Raw genomic sequence first — 14,553 nt, 5'->3', positions numbered from 1 at the left:
AATTAAATTCAATTAATTTTGCAACTTGTTTCTTTTTTTTTATCCTACAGATTAAAAAGATCAACAGGAACTTTCCCGTAAATCAACAGGTAGGAGAGTATCTCTTTGTTGTAAGTTCACAACACTTTGTATTTGCTGCGGAAATGAAAAAAAATTACTACAGGGCTTTTAAGAAGTGCTCATATGTCATTTATGATCACAGTGAATATAATTTAAGCTAAAAAAAATCTATTATGTGCCTTGTATTATATTAACTGAAAACAGAAAGTAAGTATACAAGTGTAACATTACAGCTCACAAAGTAAAATAACTGACTAAAGTAAAATAAAAAAGGATACATATAAGGAAAGGATCAAAGAAAAATATTGTTGGTAAATGGATTTCATATAAGCATAGGCTCATGACAACCACACTGTCTTCTTATCAGTACAGTTATCTATACTTTATCATAAGTATTATTGTATCTATTTTGGGATATGTTACTACAGTTTAAACAAAGTAAAATCTAACTCTGTTCCTCTTGGGCCTGTTAGCTAGAGACTTCTTTTATTTTTGTGAAACACTCATTCAAAGTCTGAGCTGATGGCAAATTTTAACAACTTGGGCTTAAAGGAATTAGCTTCAGATTATCATTCAGTATTGAGGTTGGAGAAGATGTTAATTTGTCAGGATTCAAAGTAAAAATAAAAGGAGCAATTGAGTTAAAAGGTATTAGTCCAAATTATTGAATGGGGGTTCATCAAGACTAGCTGAAAATAAGTTGAATTATAGTGCATGAGAATATTGTTCTTTGCAATTTCCATTTGCAAACTTTCACAATTTTAAGGTATGTGACTAAATGGTTTGCAGAGCTTCTCCTTGTGTCCATGTACAACTTTACTGATTGAACCAGGAACATAGCTCCAGGTACATTGTAGGTAACAAATCTATTCTCACATATATAAATAAAACAAACAGATAAATGTTATTTTTAAGTGTAGATTAGACAATGTGGAAGTAGAGTTGTGAGACTATTAATGGATGAGTTGCATTCTATCTCTGTTCAATGTAGTGTTCTCTGTAAGGGGAAATTTGTCATTTGGGCAGATTATGTCATATCATGACTCATTGTACAGAGCAATTCATAACACAGACTGGAAACACAAAGACACTGGAATACAGTTCTGATATAATACATTTTATTGAACCAACATAAGTTTTGCAATTACTCAAGCTTTCAAGCTGGTGTGAACCCTTTACCAGGAGTTATTAAGTTATTGATGTTAACATGCTTAGATACCCTTTTGTGCCTAGAAATGGATGAGCATCATTTAAGGACATTTCTTTACACCTTTGGAAAGAAAAACAATCGAGAGATTAAGTTAATTGAATTGATCAGTCTGACAGTCAGTGGTTTAAACCTAGATATTGGTTGCTTGAGACATAATGGCACATATTTTCTCCCTTTTGAACAACTAACAGTGGATATAAGTAAGGTATATGGAAAAAAAGTTATTTTTGTTCTTTTCCAGGTAATATTTGACAAATAATAACACCAATGGGCCTTTTCAATCCATTTCATGCCACACAAAGTAGTGAAATAGCTTTGACTAGAGATGTAGTGACCTCCCTCTTTTGGGAGATCAGAGTCACTTTCCCTTTTTATCCTTCCAGATCTCTCATCAGCATTTCATACAGTGAAACATTCAGTCTTACTCAGAGCCAGATACAGCACTAGATGACCTAGGCAGCTGCCTAGGGCCTGTGTTGTCTGGGGGGGCATGCTGGGGGGGGGCAATAAATAATAAATTATTTTCCATAAAAGGAAGCAAGCCCAAAGAGGTAATCAAAACACAGCAGGGCTTGAGGACCTCACTGTAGAATTTCTGCAAGACCATTGGAGGGTTTTAGGACCTTGTGGGAGATTTCTGCCATAGAAACCTCAGCACTAGGACACTGTCCTAGTGTAAACTGCAAATGGAGCAGGATGGAATGACTTGATTCAGGAGTGGGATACAGTGAGTGTAGCAAGCCATCTGTGTGAACAGCAGACATACAGGGAAAATGTCTAGATATACATTTGGATATCAGTGAGCTGAAATGGCAGCTGCGTTTGAATGCTGTGGAGTATCCAGGAATTAATGAAATGACTAGCACAGCTAGTATTTTAAAGTTAAAAAGTATTTCAGGATAGTGTTTTAATTCATACATACAGTACATTTTCAGCATGCATAGGTTGAGTTTATATTATGTTTTACCTTGTATGTTTTAAAGCTTTCTATTAAATTAAACAGTTAAGCATGATTAATTGGGGTGGGGTACACATAAAAATGGCTGGGATGTTACATTCATTTGTTCTGATGAAGTCCCTTGCAGTTGGGAAAGAAAGCACTTAACTTGTGAAATATTGTTGAACGTGTGGTTTTTGAACTATTAAAGTGGTGTATTTCTACATTGTGCCTGCTTGTTCCATTTGCTGGTTTATTTCTTCAATTTGTTGTTGTTGCAAAGAGGTACTGAACAGCAACACAGGCAGACTTTGGGAACAGGAATTTGATTTAACAGCATCAGCACAGACCGACTTGATTCAGGAGCAGGAAACAGTGAGTGCAGCAGTGTTGACTGAATTGCTTTAACAGCTTTGTGTGTGTGTACGTGCAAGTACTTAAACCTCCACACTGACTGCCAGGTCTCCTTTAATGTGCTTTTGTCTAATACTGTCTCAGTGTCAGTCATAAAGTTTCAAAGTTATGTTATTCAATGTGAGTGGTACAACAGGTTGCAAACTTGCCTTTGGTAGAGAAATCTGTGGTTTCTCTTCACCACTAGGTAGATTGACAGCTGACACTACACATGCTACTTATCTGTTTGTTAGTCATTCCTTATTGCAAATCACCAGCACATTTTTATGCAACATAGGAAATTTATCCTTCAAGGACAGCAGACACTGAATTTGTAGTTGAAGCACTGAAATGCAAAGTTGTTTGCCAACAGCAACCTCTTCCTTAGTTGACAGCTTTCTTTAATGTGGAATTATTCAGATGAATTTTATTTCTGCAGATATTATGCATATTTAATGTTCTTGATGGATTATAATGACAGCAGTTTGAGTGGCCCTTTATGGTTGCAATGTTCTGAAATAGTTAACCTTGTCATTATTGGTTCATATTTGCTTCACTGCTTACAGAAAAAATAATGTTAAAAACTACAAATTTAAAACACACTCTAACAAGTAGTGTTGTATTAAAGAATAAGGAAAGTGGATCAAAGAACACATGCATTTATGTATTGACCTAAAATGTGTGCAAGGGGCCCATGCTTTGAAAACATCCCAGAGGTACATTTACTCTGCAACTGGCCAAATGCATTTTCTGTGAATATGTATTTCAATGCTGTTTCAATGAATGTGAGTTTCAAGGTCAGAGAAGTTTACTGCTGCTCATGCTAAGTCTGTTTTTATTGTGACACTATATTGTTTTGTTTAGCAAATGGCAATCAGTGTTTGTGCTATAACATTTGGAATAAAAGTTTTAAATTAAATCCAAATATCTGTATTCATTGTAGAAGTAAAGAAGAATAGAGTATGCACACTGACAGACTTGAACAGAGTTTTATGGTAAACTAGGAGAGGGCAAGTAAGGGACACTGGAACGGCTGCTGGGCAGTGATCTTGGGGGATGGGGCAGGGTGACCTTTATCCATTATCCTGCCTAGGACCCCATTTCACCATGATCTGGCTCTGATATTGGGCACAGGCTGGGGTACTATTGCAAAATCACTTCTATCTTGTTAGACTGGTTTTCATCCTATCTGTACAGATGTAGATAGAGGGTGGTATCTGGAGTTAACTCCCCTACAGTCTACCCTGTTGATTATGGAATCCTGCAGGGTGTAATCCAGTACCCTTTATTTTTCACTGTCTATATGGTTCCTTTAGAAGACATCATACATGCACGGGGCTTGCATTACCATTGCTATGCTGATGTTATGTTGCCCCCCCATCTGTGCCAGGTCTTACCCAAATATCACACAACTAGCAATTTATTTCCTAGGAGATGATTGAAAAATAACTTAAACTGAACACCACTAAGCCTGCTGATATGTTCACTCTACTCTCAGGAATATGCCAGCACAGGTCTTTTCTCCCAATATCATTTTGAAGGGACAAACTTCAGACAAACTTCAGACATCAAAGGACCAGCTTTCAGCTGTTGTCAAGTTCTTTTACTTCTGCTTGAGAAACATGTTCTCCGCTTGCACCTCACCCCATCTGCTGACTTCCCTTTGATGGCCCACGCTGTTGTTTTCTCTCTGGTAGGCTACTGTATCACGTTTTACCTAGGGCTTCCAGCTTCAGAAGTGGACAACTAGGGGACTGGACAGAATTATGTTGCCCATGCCTCCAGGAATTTTACATTGCTACAGAACTGTACAACTAAAGAATGTGGTGCAAAAAGCAGGAAAAATTGTGAATGACATTTGTTCAGTTTTATTCTATAAGCATTTCCATTTCTTAAACAAATTAAAGCATGATTAAAATACAATGCAATACCACTTGAAGTGCAAATAATCACATTATATAGCAAAAGGCACCCACTGCTTCTTTATTTCTGATTGTTGCACCCCATTTGTCAAGTGTACTGTTTTGCTATAATAAGGTTTTTCAACTGAAGCTTATTTTTCAGGAGTGACATTATTTGTAGAATAGGGTTTAAGAACCTAAATAGTATGCTGGGTCTGCATGACCTGCATTTACTATGAACAAGTGAGTCATCTTTAAAGGTCTACTTGTGGTTTACATTGCCATACATGGCTTGGATTGCACTTATCATTAGGACCCCCCATGCTGGTATTTTCTCTTCAGTTTCCTGTGTTCTGCCTCCCAGTGGCTATTTGTAATTCTAGCAATGTGTGTCAAATCCTTCAGGTTCATTCATTTACCAGGGTCCATACATTTTAAATCTCCTACCAGGTTTCATGAGAACGTCTCTAACTCTGAACATAGTTAAATATATCCCGAAGACCCAGTTATCCGAGTTGGTATTCAGTTAACTTATTTCACCAGCAACTGTACTGCATTATTTTTACAACGCCTGTTTTAGCTTTATGTTGCTTGTCTTTTTTCCCTTTTCAGCTTATGAGCGCATTTTTAAATGCATTTCATGTTACTCATTTTATTCAAATGTGTCCAGTGCTTATGCATAGGCACATAAATGAACTTGAAATTGATGAAGTATAACTAGCATATCTAGAAACTACAACACTGTATCATGGGAGGGGTTAGATTCTCCAAAATTGTCAAGATGTCTTATAGTGGAGACATGCTCTTTTATGATACTGGATCAGTGAAATGGCAGTTCATACTCTTGCCCATATGCTCTCCAAGTGTTACTAAATGTTTTTGGGTTGCTGCTTAAGCAAGTAGCAGTTATACTGTATAGTATATATGTTCCATGCACATTGATGACATGTGCTTAAGCAGTTTGTAAATGATATACATTATTCCAGAATGCATGACTGAACAATGAAATAGAGGGGTTTGTCAAAACTGTCTCCAGTAAAGCATACGCTAAGCTGCTCTGGAGAGAAAAAAATAAGAATTGTATTTTGATCTGTCTCCCAATATGTAGTAGACCTTTATAGTTACAATACACACAGATGAACCTTATGTTTACCACAGAAAATTCTTTATGAAGTCTTCAACATCATTTTAATGGATACTAAATCAAGAAGGAAAATTTCAAGCCCCAAATTATGCTTGTGAAATAATATACGGTGGGATAATTTTCATTCTGAAAGACTAACATAATACTGATGGTGTTTCATTTTGTTTAAACAACGTATACTGAAGCACATGTAACTTTTTATTGACTGTATTTGTTTGCTACTTTCAAGCAGGGACAGAAAAAAGTTGTATTTGAAGAGAGTCACCTGAGGGTTTTCGTTTTCTACTAAATTTAAAACTTTGTTGTATACTTGTTTGCAAATATCTGGAGAGTTGCAAATGATGATTTAGATAATATATCAAAAATATGGCCATGAATTAACATACTTAATAGCATAATTAATATGGCAGTAAAATCTGCAAAGATTGTGGTGACCATGTCTAGGAGTATATTACCTTCATCATTTGTATAGAGGCAGAGAGGGGGAGAGACAGTGTGCATTGTTGATATAAAGGCATTAAATGTATATAAATATTAAGCTGGTATAGCTTAAAACAGATGATTTGGTCAGCCACAGAGTTTTTAAGGAGATGGGTAAGTGAAGCAGTGGTAAACTGTTCTGTTTATTCTGTGATGCATCATCTGTAGTTTATGGTGACAGGGTGAGTCGGAATGCAAAAACTGAGATGGCAAATTTTATTTCATGCCTACAATGCACCTGGTTTGAAGGTGGTTCTTAATTAATTTACAGGTTTTAAACTGTATTCAGGAAATTCAATGAATTTGCAATAAGTGTTATTAATTTGTTTTATTTATTGTTATAAAGTCATGTGGACTTAGGAGTGTATTTAATGGGATTTTTTTTAAGTATTGTTCTGATGAAGACCATAGAGGTTGTACATGTTTAACTGTTATTAAAGGATTTCATTTTAGAACCTTGTTGTTGGTAGAGTTTTTTGTTGAATTTTTGTTTAGTTTAACCATTACGCATGAGAGATTCTAGTCCTTTTTTTGTATAGTGCTACTATGACATTCTTAGATCTGGATGTCATGCCCTTACTTATAAGATGAAGCCATATACAAGGATTTTCTCACTACCGGACACATGGTGGTCAAAGTTCAGATTACTGTCTATTTGAGTACCCAGATCTGTCACCAATGGGTCCACTATTAGAGGCTGCTATCAATGTTGTAAAAGGGAGGATTTGACTTAATGGTTAAGGTCATTATCTCACAGATACAGAGTCCAGTGTTTGATTCTGACCTCTTGTTTTTGGTTAAACTTATAATAGTCTGCAGATCGATAGCCTAGTATTTACCTGTGAACCTATGAACCTATGATAATGATGAATGGACCACTGTGCATAAGGCAGATACTAAGTTAGTTCACGTATTCAACCAAATACTAGACAGACTAGACTTCAGGCCAAATTAAGTACCAATAATATGATACTTAAAAGCAACTATTATCAGAAAAGTCCAAGAGCATAGCAAATTTAACCAGAAATATATTCATCTAGCTGCTGTCTCTTCTAGTGTTACACAGTCATGGAATTCAAGAGTCCCTGGAGCACTAAAAACCACAACCACATAAGGAACCCATGAGACTGGAAGGCATGTGACTCATCACCTTTCGGTATAATAATGCCATATCAAAATTTAACAGACCTACATGGAGAGTCATATAAAAGAGAATTATATGATGCTAATTTTGCTCAAGACCATTCCTGACTCATCAAAAAGACTGTCAGTAGCTGATAGATATTTCACTATATTTCACTATAACTAACTTATCAAATCCAAAACAAAAGCTCTTTAAGATGGCTCCTTTCAGTGTTAACAACAAAATGACCAGCCGTGAGGCTCTCTTGCATTTGAAACATAGCTATGTCTGCGTAAGTATTTAAACTAGGTTTAAGTGTTCAGAAAACACTGGCTAGGATTTGCACCTACCATGTCTCCAGATCCAGTGAAAACTATGGTGGCATCTTCATATTTGATAGAGATCAAATTACTTCTAGAGAGATTCCCAAAGACCCACAAGTGGAGGTGATAAAATGAGAATGATAACCCGGATGTGATAAGATCAGGCAGACCCATATTTTCCTAAAATCTCAGTTTGCTCCAACCACCACAAAAGCATAATAGTCCTGACATTTATGTTGGAATTCACAGCCAAGAAACACATAATCATAAAACTCATTTGAAAATCAGATCTTCTAGCTCCTGAAAGAAATGAATTTGTGATATAGTACTGACCAGTGCAATTTAGACAATAATAGAATTTTAACTTGCAGGAAATATTTATTCCTCATTATAACTACCATTGTTCACTAGTATTCATATACAGTTGATGAATTAATAAACAATCTGAAGTAGGCAGACTTCATTTGTCTGCAACCTGTGGGTATCGGATCCGACTTCGGATCCGAGCCGGCATTTCAAAAGCTTAGGATCCGAGCTCCTAGCTCCTCCCTCTACCCATAATCCCCTGCAAAGCCCTAACTGACCTCAGATTTCGTTTGCCGCGTTTCAAGTTGCAACGGACTCCTCGAGCTCCTGGTTAAGATAAGAGTTTTTGACTGAAAAACTTTAAAATTTTAATCTTTAGTTAATTTGTGTGTATGTGTTAGGCTTTCCTCTCTTTACCTTGTTAATTTTTTCACGGGTTTTGCGTAGTTTGTGTGTTTGTTCTTTAGCTGTGTGTGTTAGGCCTGTTAGGGCTTAGGATGTCAGAAGCCCATAAGGCAGTGTTTTCTAAATGTACCGAGTGTGGCCACAAGCTGTCCCCAGTGGATGGCCACACTCGTCGTCATCTTGGGGTTGAACACCTGTCATCTGGTTGTACCATATGTGCAGGGTTCAACCCCCGAGCTTTAAGGGAGCAAAGGTCGAAGCTTGTTCTGGCGGGACTTCTCCCTCCAGATGCAGCTCCAGCCTCTGCCCCTTCTAGCCAGCAGCCTTCCGTGGGTGCTGCGGTCTCCCCTCCCCCGGCAGGGACTCAACCTCCCACCAAAAAGCCGGAGGAGAGGGAGACTATAAGGGAGAAAGAGAAGAAGGAGAGACACAAGGAGAGGCACCACAAACGGAGAGCCGAGGCCTCAAGCTCGGCTCCTCCGTCTAAGCGGGCCTCTCCTGTGTCTTCTAGATCTCCTCCTCCTCGGCTCCACTCCCCTCGGTTCTCTTCTGGGCCCGAGGAGGAGGAGGCTAGCCCTTCAGTGAGGTCCCCGAGGTGGCTCTCTAGGTCCGCTTCGATGGCCTCATCTAGATCCACCTTTTCAATGTCCGAAGCAGACATGGACCGGATGATGAGGCGTTTCATCCAGGCCCAGATGCAAATGGGAGTGCTCTTAGCCCCCCCCCCATCCGGGAGGGGCTCGACCCCTTTTTTCCCCCCCTTGGCTCCTTCTCTGACCCACATCCCGGGTTCGGAGCTGTCGGTGCCGGGCAGAGTTGGATCCGGGGGTGGGTCGGATCCGACAGGTCGGCGCACCTCGGATCCGACCCATCCCTTGAGTGCTTCGGGTACTTCGGACCCGACCTCTCAGAGCCGAGGGCCGAGCCTCGGATCCGAGGGAGCTGGTGTGTGTTCGACTCCATCTAAGTCGGAGTGCACCGGTCTCTCAGATCCGACGGTCTCGGCTCCGACTCCGGTCCATGCGTCGGATCCGAGTGGGGGTCGGCTCTCGGGGCTTAGAGAAGCCGGCTCCCCCTCAGCCTTTGACGTAGTGGAAAGGGCACTGTTGAGGACTACCGGACCCCCAGTCCCTGCCACGGCTCCACCCCGCACTCCCTTGCAGCTGGGCCAGGCTCCCATCAGCCGGTCCCAGGGACAGCCCGCCTCGATGTCCCAAGTAGTTCCCTTGGAACATCTGGCTGCTGAAGAGGACTCCTCGGACAGTCCCCCCGAGGAAGTGCCTTGGAAGCGTAAGTGCAAAAGGAGGCACATGGACTCCCCGGAGTCCATTACAGAAGACACAGACTTGGATGAAGGGGAGGGCTCCCCAAGATCACCCCCGGAAGACATCTCCTTTGGGGACATTATGGAGATGTTAGGGATCGGGGGGGTGGTCTGCCTCCAAGGCCTCCTCAGACGAGTCTGTGTTCTTGGAGGCATTCGAGGCGGGTCCATCTACCTCTTGGGTGTCTCCTCCTGCCAATCCTCTGGTGGACCTTATATCCACCAGAGCATGGAAGGATCCGGACACCGTTGAGCCTGTACCCAAGCATCCGGACCGTATCCTGAGCCCCCCGGCGGACCGCACTCACTGGAGCAAGGGCCCCCCGGTAGATGCCAAGATGATGGCTGCAGCCACAAAGAGGGAGTTAGCCCAGGAGAGTCCTTCTATGCATCCCCCGAGCAAAGAGTCCCGCTCGATGGATCGCATTGGGAAGCAAGTTTTTAGTTCAGCAACCTTCTCTTTGAGAGCGCTGAACTACATGGCACATGTTATCAGGATGCAACGGGACCTGATTAAGGAGTATGCTGCATTCCCCCCAGAGTCCATGTCGGGTGAGGACAAACACGTGTACTCCACCCGTATGGCCACTCTTAGAGCAGTTTCCAATACTTCTATGTGGCTACTTTCTCATGCTACTGAGGGAGCCGCTAGAGCTAGTGGAGCGGGCCTAGTCATGAGGCGTCAGGCCTGGCTCCGCCACTGTGATTTCGCAGAGCCCTTCAAAGTGACCTTCGTGAATGCCCCCTTTGATGGTTCTGCCTTGTTTGGCAAAACTGCTCGCGAAACGTTAGTCCAGAGCGAGAAGGATGGGAAGACGCTGTCTGCCGTTGGAGTCCGCTTCTCAGCTCCCCATAGGTCCTTTTCGAAGAACCAAAAGGGACAGAAGAAGATGTGGTTCCGGAAATCGCAGCAGTCCCAGCCTGCTCCGGACAACCAGTCCTTCCGTGGCAGAGGAGGACAGGGAGGTCACCGTCCTAGAGGCAGAGGGGCTCCTAGGAACTTTGGGTCCAGAGAACCTTTCTCTGAGAGACCCAAGCAACAGCCCTGAAGGGTTGCCCGGCTGTCCATCTCTGGAGGCAGTCGGGCGGCGGTTTTCGAAGCACCTGACATCTTGGGAGTCAATCACGTCAGACCGTTGGGTGCTTCGTATAATATCCAGAGGTTATGCTATTCCCCTGTGCAAAATCCCCAGATCCCGAAGCCTCCCCGATGTACCACCTGACCAAAGGGAGGCAGCAGCTGTCGAAATTGCGCAGCTGTTAGAAAAAATAGCCATCCAGCATGTCCCCCGAGATGAGACCGGATCAGGGTTTTACTCCAGGTTCTTTTTGGTGCCAAAGAAAACGGGGGACTTAAGACCGATCTTAGACCTTTCCCTACTGAACCTGTCTGTAACCAAGCAGAAATTCCAGATGGTCACTCTTCAATCTATCCTCCCCCTCTTGTGGGAGAACGATTGGATGTGCTCTATCGATCTCAAGGACGCGTACTACCACATTCGAATGGACAGACGGTCCAGGAGGTTCCTTCGCTTCCGGCTAGGAGCCAATCACTACCAGTTCAGGGTCCTTCCCTTTGGTCTCACCTCTGCCCCCAGGGTGTTCACCAAGGTACTAGCAATGGTAGCGGCCCACCTGAGACTCCAGGGAATACAGCTCTTTCCGTACCTGGACGATTGGCTCCTCACGGCATCATCGAGGCATCTACTGTGCTCAGCCCGGGACTATTTTCTCCAAATAGCTCCGAAGCTGGGCATCACCATAAACAAGAAAAAATCTTTACTAGTCCCCACGCAACTTATAGATTTCATAGGAGGAAGGTTGGACACAAGGTCTATGCAGGCCTTTCTCACTCCGGATCGACTCGTCAACCTGAGGTGTCATACCATGGCAATCCTGCAACCGTCTCCTTCGACAGCTTCGGTCCTGAGGGCTCTGGGTTCAATGGCGGCAGCTATCCCGCTTCTTCTTCATGCTCGCTTGCACATGCGGATATTCCAATGGACCCTACTGGTCCAGTGGTCTCCGCTGTACTCTCCACTCAACAGCCCGATTGCCATCAGCAAAGCATGCAAGGACTCCCTCTTTTGGTGGCTCCAGTCAACGGAACTCCTAGCAGGGAGGCCCTTTTGTGCAACATTTCCCCTAGCCACGGTGACCACGGACGCTTCTCGACTCAGGTGGGGGGGGGCATTCTGCGGGCAAAATTGTTCAAGGCACCTGGAACAGTTCAGAGACCTCGTTGCATATAAATGTCCTGGAGATGAGGGCGGTGCTCTTGGCGTTGCAAGCCCTTCACAGCCTTCTACCTACAGGCACTATTGCTATCCAGACGGACAACATGGCGGTAGTCTGGTACATCAACAAACAGGGGGGAACCAGGTCCTATCCCCTTTGTCGAGAGGCCATGAGAGTCTGGGAATGGGCAATCTCCACCAACCGCTTTCTTGTAGCAACGCACATTCCGGGGAAAGCCAACATCCTAGCGGACAAGCTCAGTCGCACCATTCTTTCGCCTCACGAATGGTCTCTCAATCCTCTGGTAGCGAAGAAGATTTTTTTGCCGCCTGGGGGCAACCCTGTTGCGATCTTTTTGCTTCTCACTCAAATGCCAAATGCGACAGTTTCTTCGCTCTGCTTCCCCCACCTGGGGAATCCCCAAGAGACACTCTGGTGCATGCTTGGCCCCCCGGTCTCCTTTATGCTTATCCTCCACTACCTCTAATGCAGAGGCTCTTACAGAAAGCCAACAGTTTGGGGAGCAAAATGATTCTCATTGCCCCGTTCTGGCCTCGTCAACCTTGGTTCCCTTATGTGTGGTCTCACAGAGTGAATCTGCCCTGGATTTTGGATCCCATTCCGGATCTCATTTCCCATCCTCAAGGACTTCCGATACCGAACCTCCACACCTTGAGATTGACAGCCTGGCTGCTCCAGTTCCATCCCTGATTAGGACTCCCGGTATCTCGTCACCTGTTAAAGCTATTTTAGTGGCAGCTCATAAACCTTCCATTAGGAAGGTTTATCGGAGCAAATGGAATCAATTCTCTATTTGGGAAAATCAGAACAATATTGATCCTTTTTCCGCACCACTGTCGGCGGTACTGGATTTCTTAATGAACCTCTTCCATCAGGGAGCCAGTTCTTCCACGGTAAAAGTGCAAATGGCAGCTATTTCCCATTATCATGTGGGTCATGAGTCAACACCCCTCATGACGGCAAAAATTTGCAAGGCCTTTTTGAAAGGTGTTTTTCTTTTGAGACCTCCGGTCAAGGAAATTGTGCCACCTTGGGATTTATCCTTAGTTCTACAAGCACTTACTGCTCCCCCCTTCGAACCTGCAGTGTCTGTAGATCTGAATTACCTTTCATGGAAGACTGCCTTCTTAGTAGCTATCACTTCAGCCAGAAAAGTGTCGGAGCTTCAGGCTCTTTGCGTTAAACCGCCTTACCTGTCCTTTTTTCCTGACAGGGTCTTCCTCAGGACCAATCCTTCTTTTCTCCCAAAAGTTTCTTCAGAAGCTAATATTAACCAATCAATCAACCTACCTGTGTTTTTCCCCAACTACAGAAACAAAGGAGAATATAAGCTGCATTTGTTAGATGTTCACAGACAATTGCGATTTTATATTCACAGAACGGCTGGTCATAGGCAATCAGATCAACTGTTCATCTCCTTTGCTAAATTTGCTATGGGTAAAGCAGTCTCTAAAGTCACACTTTCGAGATGGATTGCGAATTGTATTTTGCAGGCCTATGACACCTCAGGGAGGCCAGCTCCTCAGCGGGTTACAGCTCATACTACTAGGGCAGTTTCTACTTCGGCCGCTTTTAAATCCCGAGTGCCCTTGGATGATATCTGTGCAGCGGCCACTTGGGCCTCATCTCATACCTTTATTTCTCATTATAAAGTGTATGTTGTTTCCAGAGGGAGAGCATCCTTTGGCTCTGCGGTGCTCCGGAACATCCTTCCATGACGGCCACCCAAGATTTAGGTAGCTGGGGACTCTGTCCCACAGGTTGCAGACAAATGAAGTCTGCCTACTTCAGATTTAGAAGTTATGTACTCACCATAACGTTCCATCTGAGTAGGTGACTTCATTTGGATGCAACCATCCCCCCCTCCATCCCCCTGACCTGCATAGAGTGAAATTTTGATCCTGTGTTCAGGTATTCTTTACCAATATTATAGGCAAACTCAATCTGAGGTCAGTTAGGGCTTGGCAGGGGATTATGGGTAGAGGGAGGAGCTAGGAGCTCGGATCCTAAGCTTTTGAAATGCCGGCTCGGATCCGAAGTCGGATGCGATACCCACAGGTTGCACCCAAATGAAGTCACCTACTCAGATGGAACGTTATGGTGAGTACATAACTTCTAATTTCATTTTTGACAAACATTCTAAAGCACTGTTACATTTTAGTCCTCATAATTTTAACAGACCTGCTGATAGAAACATGGCTAGAGACCTTAAAGTTGCAAATAAATATAAATATGACACTGTAGTTTAACTAAAGGTAAATTTTAACTACAATTTTCAGAAGTGATTCAGACCAGAAATATAAATATGAAACTGTAGTTTAATTAAAGGGAAATTTTAACTACAGTTTTGAGAAATGTTTCAGACCACTCCTTCTAGGCCAAAACTAGTATTTAGTTAATTTCCATGTCCAAAAGTTCTGATCTAAAATAATCTTACTTTAATTTTTGATTACTTAATTTCTAACACAGATATATCTATGACACTGCATTGCTTCTTGGACCATACTAACTAGAGTAAGTTTTAACATCTTTGTCTCATTTCCTAAGGTAAAAGTTAACTTATAAAGATCATTCAAATGCATAATTTCAAATGAAGACAATGACTATATATTAAGATTTTAAGTCAATCTATTAAAAGAAGATCAAATCTTTTCCCAAGAAATTAGTTCATAGGTTCATAGGTTCATA

At 42.5% G+C, this 14,553-nt stretch overlaps 1 protein-coding gene across 1 annotated transcript in view; it reads left to right on the top strand.

Annotated features, from left to right (window-relative positions):
* Positions 1-14,553, top strand: part of SNTG1 (syntrophin gamma 1) — a 4,111,241-nt gene that overhangs the window by 2,800,510 nt on the left and 1,296,178 nt on the right. The window contains exon 17 of the mRNA XM_044065493.1: positions 51-89. Coding sequence (XP_043921428.1) covers positions 51-89 — 39 coding nt within the window. The remainder of the gene's footprint in view (positions 1-50; positions 90-14,553) is intronic.

This window comes from Protopterus annectens, chromosome 3.part0, assembly GCF_019279795.1.
Source record: "Protopterus annectens isolate FY-2018-M chromosome 3.part0, PAN1.0, whole genome shotgun sequence".
Taxonomy (NCBI): domain Eukaryota; kingdom Metazoa; phylum Chordata; order Ceratodontiformes; family Protopteridae; genus Protopterus; species Protopterus annectens.
This window is presented reverse-complemented; position numbering and strand designations above follow the sequence as displayed.